Source organism: Rattus norvegicus, chromosome 10 (genome assembly GCF_021556685.1).
Source record: "Rattus norvegicus strain SHRSP/BbbUtx chromosome 10, alternate assembly SHRSP_T2T, whole genome shotgun sequence".
Lineage (NCBI taxonomy): Eukaryota > Metazoa > Chordata > Mammalia > Rodentia > Muridae > Rattus > Rattus norvegicus.
In genome coordinates this window covers 68,314,309-68,326,405 of record NC_141543.1, presented here as the reverse complement: position 1 = coordinate 68,326,405, position 12,097 = coordinate 68,314,309, and the positions used below count along the sequence as shown (strand labels likewise).

General features: G+C 38.4%; 1 protein-coding gene across 8 annotated transcripts in view; it reads left to right on the top strand.

Moving 5' to 3' along the window:
- Taok1 (TAO kinase 1) overlaps positions 1-11,978 on the top strand; it is a 92,236-nt gene extending 80,258 nt beyond the window's left edge. For 7 of the 8 annotated variants that reach the window (XM_087570096.1, XM_087570095.1, XM_087570092.1 and 4 more), the window contains 2 exons: positions 743-925; positions 2,700-11,974. In XM_087570096.1, coding sequence (XP_087426222.1) covers positions 743-925; positions 2,700-3,161 — 645 coding nt within the window. In that variant the 3' untranslated portion in view covers positions 3,162-11,974. 8 annotated transcript variants of the gene reach the window in all.
- Positions 11,979-12,097: the final 119 nt, after the last annotated feature.

The window sequence follows — 12,097 nt, the reverse complement described above, 5'->3', positions numbered from 1 at the left end:
AGAGCCTATGTCTACATACAGGTGTAGGTTCCAACAGCTTATCCAGGTCAAATGAGTAAGCAGGGAGATGGTGGCACATGCTTTTAATCCCAGCACTAGAGAGGCAAAGCCAAGCATATTTCTCAGTTTTAGGCCAGCCTGGGGTATAGAGTGACTTTCAGGACTGCCAAGGCTATACAGAAAAAGAAACCTTGACTCAGAAATGTAATTCTCTGAATAGTAATCTAAATGGTTACATTGGAGGGCATAGATGAAATTCTTTGCAAGTGTTTTCTTAAAGGGTGAAATAGCAAATATTTTAGACTTTGCAAGCCAGGAGGTAAAATGCAGGATATTGTGTAGGTGCTTCTAACTATTAAGAATGTAAAATTCATTTTTAGATGTTGGACTGAACAAAGATAAATAAGCAGCTTGTGTGCTGTGCTTGTTGACTCTGTCCTCAATTATTTCCACTAGGGAAGAAGAGATTGAATCCTTTTACCCAGTAATATTCTAGGTTTTTCTTAAGAAAAAGCATCGCTATCCAGGCATCTTAAGAATAGCTTATGATAGGATCTTTTGTCATGTAATATTGGTTATTATCTTTCTCTTTTAGGAGATGTTTATGCCATGCTACAAGAAAGAAGTTATATAGCGTACAAACTATATAACTATATAGTCTGTCTTCTCTCATTCTTCTTTTCTGTAAGTCACGAATGGATAGTTCACAGTAGAATGTATCAGTTCCTCTTCTTTCTCTCAGCTGCGTTTGGATGAAGCACAGGAAGCAGAATGCCAGGTTTTGAAGATGCAGCTACAGCAGGAACTGGAGCTGTTGAATGCATATCAGAGCAAAATCAAGATGCAGGCTGAGGCCCAACATGATCGAGAGCTTCGAGAGCTGGAACAAAGGGTCTCCCTTCGGAGAGCACTCTTAGAACAGAAGGTATAGATAATGAAAGGGAACTGTTCTAGTGTTTGTTTTTTCAGTTTTTTTTTTTGTTTTTTTTTTTTTTTTTTTTTTTTTTCCGGAGCTGGGGACCGAACCCAGGGCCTTGCGCTTGCTAGGCAAGCGCTCTACCACTGAGCTAAATCCCCAACCCTCCTAGTATTTGTTTTTATCAGAAGAACTAAATATATGTATGTGCCCACAAGTTTGGGGTTGGGTGGTGGTGTATTTTCTTTCATTGTATATGTATGATGTGTATGTGTGTATGTGTTTGTTTGTTTGTGTGTGTGTGTGTGTGTGTGTGTGTGTGTGTGTGTGTGTACGCGCAAGTGAACCCAGGTTCACAGCTTTTTTTTTTTTGCCCGAGGATTGAGCCTAAGGCCTCACACTTGCAAGGCAAGAACTCTACTGATATCAACAGGGCTCGTAGTAGATTTCTTTCATAATAATGTTTTTTAATTCGAGTTTGGTAGATTTGTTATTTTGGGTTTTTTTCCTTTTTTTTCAAGTATTCAATAATGAACTTGTAATTTTTATTTACTTTTTGTTTTATTTTGAAGACAGGGTCTCACTATATAGCTCTAGCTGTCCTGGAACACACTATGTAGACCAGGCTGGCCTCAAATTGATTAGATCCTCCTGCTTCTGCTTCTTTGATCCTGGGATTAAAGTCATAAGCCACTGTGCTCAATAATGAACTTTTTAACTAATGACATTTAAAACTCAATGGAATATAATTAATGGGTAGATTATGAGCCACTGGAAGACTAAGGTTTGAGACTAGCTCTGTAGAACAGGCTGCCTCTGGAGGTACAGTGGAGCTGCTGAAACAGCTCTGAAGGTGGCACTTTCTCATATGCTGAAGTTCATATGCACTGCTGAGTTCAAGCACTCCAAGGTTTGAGTTGGCCGTAAATCCATCATTCATGTCCTCACCATCATTAACACTCAAAGTAAACCACAAAAAATGCTGTGGCGGGGGTTGGGTTAGCTCAGTGGTAGAGTGCTTGCCTAGCAAGCGCAAGGCCCTGGGTTCGGTCCCCAGCGCCGAAAAAAAGAAAAAAAAAATGCTGTGGGGACAAACCCTTATTCCTGTGGCCCAAGAAGGAAAATGAGCCATGTACCACTGCCTCACTCAGTACAAGGAGAAGCTGAAACTAAGGAAGCAGGGGCCATACCTGTCAAGCAATTACTTTTATCAAGGCCTGTGTGTGTCAAAACTTTAAAACAAACAAATGAGCCAGACGTGGTAGCACAAAGCTATAATCTCAGCCCTTGGATATGAAGGCAGGAAAATAGGAGTTTAGGATCATCCTTGCCTATATAACTTTGAGGCCAACCTTGGCTATATGAAATCATGTATCAATACAACCAGAAAGCTATGTGAAGACTATTGAATTATGAGAGGAGGAATGCTAGCTCCATTTTTTTAAATTTTTATTTTATTTATTTATTTTTGAGAGTGTGACAGGGTTTCTTTGTGTAGACAAGGAAGAAAAGGAGCCCACCAGTGATGGCACACAACTTTAAACCCAGCACTGAACAGGCAGAGGCAGTTCTCCATGAGTTCCAGGCCAGCCTGTTCTATTGAGCTTGTTCTAGAACAGCCAGGGCTACAAAAGAAGACCTGTCTTGAAAAACCAAAATAATAATAATTATTATTATTAAAGTATCCATAAAATAGCTGTTGATTGTCTTGAGTAGTATTGCTGCTTTAGATCTTAGATCTGAAACATAAAATGATGTTTTTGCTCCCTTTTCCTATTGACAGATTGAAGAAGAGATGTTGGCTTTGCAGAATGAACGCACAGAACGAATACGTAGCCTGCTCGAGCGCCAGGCCAGAGAAATTGAAGCTTTTGACTCTGAAAGCATGAGATTAGGTTTTAGTAACATGGTCCTTTCTAATCTCTCCCCTGAGGCATTCAGCCACAGCTACCCAGGAGCTTCTAGCTGGTCTCACAATCCTACTGGGGGTTCAGGACCTCACTGGGGTCATCCCATGGGTGGCACACCACAAGCTTGGGGTCATCCGATGCAAGGCGGACCCCAACCATGGGGTCACCCCTCAGGGCCAATGCAAGGGGTACCTCGAGGTAGCAGTATAGGAGTCCGCAATAGCCCCCAGGCTCTGAGGCGGACAGCTTCTGGGGGACGGACGGAACAGGGCATGAGCAGAAGCACGAGTGTCACTTCACAAATATCCAATGGGTCACACATGTCTTACACATAATAATTGAAAGTGGCAATTCCGCTGGAGCTGTCTGCCAAAAGAAACTGCCTACAGACATCAGCACAGCAGCCTCCTCACTTGGGTACTACCGGGTGGAAGCTGTGCATATGGTATATTTTATTCGTCTTTGTAAAGCGTTATGTTTTGTGTTTACTAATTGGGATGTCATAGTATTTGGCTGCCGGGGGTTTTTGTGGTTGGCTTTTTGTTTCTTTGTTTTTAACTTTTGGAAAAATTTTAAAGTGGGAAATAGATAACTATTTCATGTATGTGGCAAAAAAAATTGGCTTTATAGAAGGGGTATTATCTGAACAATATAAAAATAAAATGAAGCAAACTAATCTGGATCATCACTTTAGGGTATCCACAGCCTAAGAAATTTGTTGGAAGATGTAAAGCCTTCCTTCATATTCCAAATTCTGTGAGTCACTGACAGCAGGCAGTATCCATGCTGAAACACATTCTTACTGAAATATACCTCCATTCCTCACCAGTGTGCTTTCTTTATCTATGGATTGATCTGATTTCTCAACCTCATTTGGACTAAAAAACAGAAGGACATGAACATTAAACGATTGCATTTACCTTTTCAGTGGTAGAAAATCACTTAGTTCTTTGCTAAGTGCTTCAGAAACTTGTCAGATTTCGTAGGTCGTATAAGATGGACTTGCTTACAGAGATATAAGCTGTGTGGCTATTGCACTAACAACCTGTGAGCTTGCAGAGGAGAAACTAGAGGGCCAGATGGGCCCCTGAGAGTTCCTGTGGTAGATAGGAATGTTCAGCAGGGAGAAGGAGGTAAAGCCTGTATTGCCTGACATTGTGTTTTTGTGCTATATCTCGTCTGACCCCGTCTATAAGACCCCAAACAGTACCTTTGCTCTGTATAAAACCAAGACATAGCCAACACAAAGCCAATGCCAGAGGCATTGAATGATGCCATATTGTGAACAGCCATCTAGTAGAATATTCATCACACTACATAGACATGATTTTATTATCCCCTTTTTAGCTTTGGGATTCCATGTTTACAAGTAGCAGTAGTTGATTATTTAAATAGTTGCCACCAGGAGTCACTGAGCCAATGACTACCAGCTGCTGACTAATCTTCACACTGTAGTTGCTTCATTTGCAGGTCTTCTGTGCTTAATTGCTGTTTTTGTTGCCGTAGTACCTTACAAATTCTTAATTCATTGAGAGTTAGTGACCATCCGGGTCCATGTTAATATCACATAATAGCAAATTCCCTTTCAGAAGTTTCTAGCTTTAGTGCTAAAATACTACTGAGAAAGAAACTAGGTAGTTTGAGTGAAAGAAAACAACAAAAATTGAAAATAATATGCAGTGGTCAGGTACCACTAATATTTGGGGAGTGTGTTTTGTCTGTTCTTCAATGAAGGATCAACCCAGTGTTCTGCATCAGTGTTAGTTAATGTCCCATGGTTTGTGTGGAGCTTGAGTTGGTGGTAGACCGGGGCCAGAGACCAGAGTTTTTTGTTTTTTGTTTTAGTAAGTTATTGTCCTGCTCCCTTTCCAGTTGTCTTGAAGAGCTCTTGCTACTAACTCTGGGTCCTGCTTTTCATTTATGTAGACAGTAAGCATTCTCTTAATCACAATTAGAACAAACTCGTGACCAAATTGTTATCTACGATGGAAGTTCTTGGTTTGCTTAACCACATTCTATGTCTTGTCCAGGTATGTGAGTCCAGTCTCCATGACTTACCCCCTTCAAAAGCTTCTGACACTGGTTTGAGGATTTCTAACACTAAATAAAAGAAAAATTAGATCAGGATGTGGTAGCAAATGCCTATAATCCCAGCATTTGGGAGGCAGGGGTAGGAAGGAATCTCAGGTTCAAGGCTGCCTTCAGGTGTCTCCAAAAAAAAAAAAAAAAGAAGGAACAAAAGAAAGGTAAATGCTATAGTATAAGTCCTTTAAAAATCTAGTGGAAGGTTAATGGTAGTTACACATTTCTAAGCAGGGTTTTAAACATATTCCCCATTAGTTTTTAGGTAAACATGGACAAGTTATAACTAATGAAAAGGGCCTTTAGATTTGTTTTTTGTTTTTTTTGTTTTTTTTCCCCATTCAAAATATCATTAAAGAGTTTCAAACAAATTGAAAATTCTGTGTTTGGAGAAAATAAAGGAAATCTTTAGAGTTTAGTAGACTATTCAAAACTGTAAAATAATATCTTTAAAAACCATTCCGGCAACCATCTGTTCCCAGAGGGTTTGATTGAGAAAGCAGATCAGGTGTGTGTAAGACATCTCTTCAAACTCCAAACTATGACCAGAAACACTTTATCATCACCCATTGTGAGCATCACTTGGTCAAATTTACTGAGTCCATTTTGATCATAATGCCCGCATACTAGTGTGATTAAACACTGACTGTCCTGTCCAGTAAGAATTTCTGCCTCATCTAATCGTGTGGCACCCTATCTTTTCATGTTGTTCATTATACCTGAATTGTACCATCAGTTTAGTTAAGATGCATGTAGTTTGCACAGTGATTAAAGTGAACAGGTTATGTTTATAACAACTCTAGAGGAACCATGGACACAGCAGGAATTGTCACAGTAAAAACTGGTAGCAGGAAAATTTGAAAGGGTTTGAAATGCCCTGAATGGGGCAAGTACTTTATAGAGAAAAAATGCAAAAATGTCAACATTTGACCAGATGAACACTACCTCCTCCCCAGTTACTGGTATTCACTCATGTGTGTGTTTAAGAAAATGAACGCATGGAGAACTTGTGTAGCACACCAGAAGTTGTGGATCTATATCTGGTATCCAGAACCTACAGGGAAATGTTTCTTTTTCTCCCTTTTTCGGGGTCAGCATTTTAAAAATGCAAAGCCTCATATGTTGAGACATTTTAGGGGTTGGGGATTTAGCTCAGTGGTAGAGCGCTTGCCTAGGAAGCGCAAGGCCCTGGGTTCAGTCCCCAGCTCCGGAAAAAAAGAACCAAAAAAAAAAAAAAAAGACATTTTATTTCTAATTAGATTCCCTGCCCTTTGCACATAACTTTTCTTCTAAACTGAGTTCTAACCCTAAATTTTGACATCAGAAAGTGTTTGCACTGTATAAACAACGTTAGCTGAAAGCATGTTTATTTTTAAAAGAGCTCCTGCTCTTCTGCACATTTCCATATCTAGAGATGAAAACTCCTGAATTTGAAGTCACACGCACAGGTGGAATACAGCCTGAAGTCAAGGCCTTGCTAGTAAATGAATCTTTGTCCATAGTTACGATTTCTGGCTGCCTGGACATCAAGTAAACATAACACTAAAGAAGCTGGAGATCACATCCTGCTACTAACAATTTTTCTGTGCATCCTTTTCAAAAATTGAAAATTTTTAGATCACAAGGCAGAATTTAGTAATTTTATGCTTCTGTAAATGTCTAGCATTTTAAACTAAGTACATTGTTTTGGACACTGGAATAATATGATTTATTTTCACCTGTAAAGATGACTTCATTGTACTTGAACACCTTTGCATTTCTCCATTTGTGCCATTTACAAGTGGAAATAAATTGTATTATACCATGATCTACTGGTGTTTTAAAACTGTTACATGTGCACATTTTGGGTATAGCTATTTTCATTTGTATGTATATATTGTATATACATATGAGTGTTTATATGTTTGTATAGATGGATGGATATAACTCATTTTAAACATGTCTGCCAGGGCTCAAGTTTTATTGTTGTCCCCCACCTCTCCCGCCCCATGTTACAGCAAGAGTGAGTACTCTGGGTTGATACTTATGGAAGGTGATGAGTAGATACATTCTCTCTATCCCTTTAGCACTTGTATGCCTGAGGAGAAAGTTAAATCAACTATGAAACCATAAGTTACAATGCAGTAAAAGTGTGCTAGGGAAGGAGCCAGTTATTCTTTGAGTTTGTTTTACAATGCAACTAAAATTACAAGCTGCAGAGAGAAATGAACTCTGCAATGAACACTGGTAGTAATTGTTCTGCAGAGGTTAAGAGAGCCACTGAGTCACAGTCTTCACGGACTTAGGGTCTCTTAGTGTTGGTCCCATGATCCTCATTTGCTTTTTATCCCTAATACTAATAGTCATGTTTATTGTCGAGGGTCAAGACTGCCAAGCAAAGAATTACAACTAAAACACAACCGAGGCTCTCCTCAGCTGTAAAATGAGCAGGAGATGATCACCCAGGGAAGGTAGACTGGTTTGAAGGGCTGCCTCCTTTTGACTTACCTTCTTGCTAACAGTAAGTTCTTTGTGCACCTTCTACCCCTTCTGATTCAATACTGTTCAAGCAGAGATTTGGTCTGACACAACATGCCTTCTTAGTTTTGCTTCTTTTCTCTCGAGACATGTATCCTTTCTGATGGAGTAATTGATGTTTAGCCAAGGCTGGCCTCAAATTCCTAGCAGTCTTTCTGTAAGCCTCTCAAGTACTGGGATTATAGGCATGAGCTACCATGCCAATAGCCACAGCAACCCATTCTTTTTGGAGGTTTTATAGTTTTGCATTTGTCTCATGTTCAGAATGTGAAGTGTCCTAATGTGTATTAAAGTCAGAAAATAATATATTTAAGGTCTACTAAGTGTGAATCTGCTATAATGATGGAAGAAATAGTCTTAAGGAGCATTGGGCTGTCATCTTTGAGCTGCTTATCAAAATACAGATCATTATTGAATATAAACAAATTCTGTTTTATTTTGTCCCTAATAACAGAAGTCTCCCTTCCATGGTTTTAGCATTGCCTTTTTAAAAAGGCACTCACCCTGAGTTGTTACAAACTGGAAATTTCTCACCCTCAGATTCCTTAAAGGATGAAGAGTGTGCTGTCCACTCAGCATATGTGCCTCTTGTATGCAAGGACTACTGATGGAAGTCTGTTTTGCTGTGTCTGGTTATGTTGTCTGCACTTTTATGAAATCACTACAGTAGATCTACGTTGGAAATAACTATTAATTTGTAAAGAAAATTTTATTAAACACTGTAGAAAAAGTGAAGCTGAGAACTCTTCCTTTTGTGCATTTATGTTTCCTACTGAATTCTGGTAGCCCACTTTTAAAGTTATATTGGCTTTTTTCTCCTCTTTGATTATATTCAGATTTCCAGACAAGTGCTGGCCTTCAGATGATAAGCATAAGTAATATGCATCATATCTGCCTGTTGCAGGCTTCTGAAACCTGCACTGCCCTCCATGCAAAAATAAGTATCTTAGGAGATAGACGCAGAGAGCAGAACCCGGGGAGCCATGTACTATGTCACCATCTGTTACTGTTTCCAGCAATCCAAACTGAAGTCCGTGCATGCGCGCGTGCATGCGTGCGTGCGTGCGTGTGTGCGTGTGTGTGTGTTGGGGGTTTTGTTTTGCTTTGCTTTTAAATATACAAGGGGTTCTTCTTTAATACAGGAAAAGGTTAGTCCTCTCCAGCAGGATGCCCACTGGATATAATATTAACATCTGTAGGTAGTTGGAAGTGTAGAGAGAAGAGAAGGTAAGACTTCTCAATGAATGAAAAAGGGTGTCTTGATGATCAAGAATCTCCCCCCCCCCCCAAAGTACGGGTAATTCAACCTGCACAGTTTCCTTTCACTCGTAGTTTAACAATTATGAGTGAAAAATCATGTAATTATCTGTAAATATGTAGCTAACAAATTGACCTAGTTTCTGTACTAGTTTCTGGTTTTGTACTAAAGTTTATAGGTCTGTGCCAGCTAGAGAGGAGTTGCTGCCATTGCTAGTTGTGCTTCTGGCATATAACCCTGAGACCATCCTAGGTGACATTTTAGAATTAATGCCTAAATGTTGTTAAATGGGGAAATGGAGCTTAATCATTGGTCAGGTTTGAAATCTTTTGAAGCTAAGTAATTTTATTTAATATGATTACATGTCAGTCATGAGTGAGGTGTAGGGAGTCTTCCTCCCCCAGTGGCCATGTTTACAGAGTGTTGTCTATAAAGTGCAAGTGTGTTAATGTTTATGTAAATTATGCAGGTGATAACTTTATGGTTTGGGACTGTTCATGGGCTCTTTTAACTGCATTTTCAAATGAAATGAACTTTGCTTATTGCTGGCACATTGATCCCATTTCTGGAACATTTCCTACTTCCAGAATTCCGTATGTTCCTCAGACATTACCCCCACGTAACCTCCCTTCCTCTGATATGCCTTGTAGCTAAGATTTAAAAGACTGTTGAACATAGATGAGGGGAGTGCATTTCTTAAAAATCCATGAACCCTCAATTGTATGCTTTCAGTATTGTGTTATATGTTTCTATGGCAACTTTGAAGTCAGTGGTTTAGAAATGAGGTACCAATGTTAATGAAAAGTATGTACTCTTTGCTTTTGCATGGCTTGGCTTAGTATCCAAGGTATATTAGAGCCACTGGAAAGCATGAAGACCAGTTATATGGAAACAGGTTTCTCTCAGTGGCACATTTTGCTTTTTCTTAGCCCTCAAATACATTGCCTCGGCATGAACATTATTGTTAATATAAATTGCACATGGTCATCGAGCGAATTATAAAATTTTGAAAAGATGCAGCTGCCCAATATTTACAGTCTCTATCTCAAGTAACAGCGTAGGTATTGGAACCCTTCTAGCCCTTCTTGGGGTCAAACAGGTATGTCAGTTATCAAGGCATTGGCTACCCCTGGGGTATTGCCACGCTGTTGTCTTTTGCTGCCTGTTCATTCCACATGTGCTGTTCCTTGCACTTCATACTCTTCCAAGAAACTATCACCCTTTCTTCCTATTTTATTTGTCGTTTATTTCACAATAAATGGGAATTGTGCCTATTTAGATCGCCCCTCCAGTTAAATACACATGTAATCCAAGCCAGAGACAAGATGGAAAAACTTTTTTTTTTTCAAATTCACTTGGCCAGTAATTTATCTAACAAACGTTTTACCACATTATCTTGACACTTGATAGAAGAGCCTATTAGGAGTCACAGTGGTTTGTTTCATAGAGTAAAACCCAAGTGAGGAGGGATGTGTGGGGTTTCCATCGGAAAATAATTTTGTTCTTGGTTTACTCTTTATGATTCTTCTCTGCTAGTTTAGAATAGGTTAATTTTTTTATTTTTTTTTTATTTAGGGAAATTTTTACAAAAATAATGGTCTGATGTAAATACCATTTTAAAGTACAGTGCACATAACTCCCTAGGCTATTCCAACCTATTTGTAAATGCTTTAGAGTTTTTAAATTAACACTTCTGTTGCTAAATACTATTTATGTAAGTCTGAAAAGGTTTTTAACCCATATAAAACATTTAAATGATGCAGGTTGTTATGAGCAAGTTAGCTTTGAGAACCCCTCTTTAGTGTATGAAAAAAGCCTAACATGCATTAGTGAGGTTGGAGAGACTATGAGAAATATGTATAGTGTATATTTTAAACAGCTTTGCTTGTATTGTGAAGATTTAAGAACAAACTTGAGATTTTTAAAGTTAACTATTAACACAGTTTTAACATAAGTTATCCCACTGGGTTTGAAAGCATCTTGAATGTATAACCCTTCTGTAACCCAGGTTGGTCTTTGCTTTTACTGAACCACCAAACGTTATTTATATTTTTAGTTTTATGTACTCATTTCTTTTTGTTTTCCTCAAACAGCATGTTGTTGTTGTTGGGGTTTTTTGTTTTTGTTTTGATTTTTTTTTTTTGCACATATAGAAATTTTTTAAAAGAAGGAAATTAATACATGGTTTTTCTCTAGATTTTCTTCACTTCAGTCTTTGTACTAACCTCTTAAAAGCCATGGCATTCCATTGCTTTATTTGTGCAAATGCCAGGGGTGGTTTTTATTTTTATTTTTGCTATTTACCTAGAGAGAGAGAGAGAGAGAGAGAGAGAGAGAGAGAGAGAGAGAGAGACAATGCTTCAGTCAATTGCTTTTTTATTTAAAATTTAAAGGAAAAAAAAAGAAAAAAAAAAGCTGTAACCTTATCATTTCTGAGTAGACCATTGAGAGAAATGCACACCTGTCAGCCCAGGACCAGCTTTGGTGGCTAAAGGGAATATTTTAACTTCACAAGATAAGATGTTCTGTACAAAATGTGGTATATGTTATCCACAGTCTGTTTCAGTTATTCCCATAAGTCAGGTCCAGATAAATGAGGGTTATCAGCTAACTGATATGTTATCATTGAGGTTCGTCAATGAATTTGTACATTTCTAGTTCCCTTTGGTGAAGGGAAAAATGATGATTTTGCAAGACCTAGATTTTGGCTTGGTTTCTTGCCTCCTTTTTTGGCAGCCTTCATCTTTTCCTAAAGCCCTTGAGCCTGTAGGGTTTTCATAGTGGACAAAGGACTTAAATGGTCTTTTAAAACTGGGATAGTTTTTGGGGAAAGGGCAAGAGATTATCATATTGAACATATAGTATCCTAATACTTTTAACAGTGGATAATTTTGAGTAAACCCAGTCCTTTCAATTTTTAGATTAAACATGCCCACAGTGGAGGCTTACCAAAGGTTGCAATGAGGAGGAAGCCTCTCCCTCTCTGTCAGCCCAGCTGGTAAAGGGGACTGTGCAGATGTGCATTTTCCTTTCGGTAGAAATGGTCCGCAGCACTAACTGGTAAGGATTATTGTACAGTATATTGTCAGTATTCTTCTGGTTCAGCATACCTTATAGTTCGTATATAACCTGTATTAATTGTATAGATTGTGCATTTAAAGCTGTTACCAAGTTGTCAGAACCTTAAGAACGAAAACAGGTCATATGTAATATTTTGTTTGTAAGTATCCTTTGTATCATAGCAAAGGAAATGTTTAAAAGATCAACTGTAATAAAAGTAATTTTAGTACACAGAGTGTCTGTTCATTTTAATTTATTTTTTAGAATTGTTTATTTTTCTGTTAACACTTTGTCTACATGTTTGTTTGTGCACTATATGCATCCCTGGTGCCTGAAGAATTCAGAAGAAGGCAT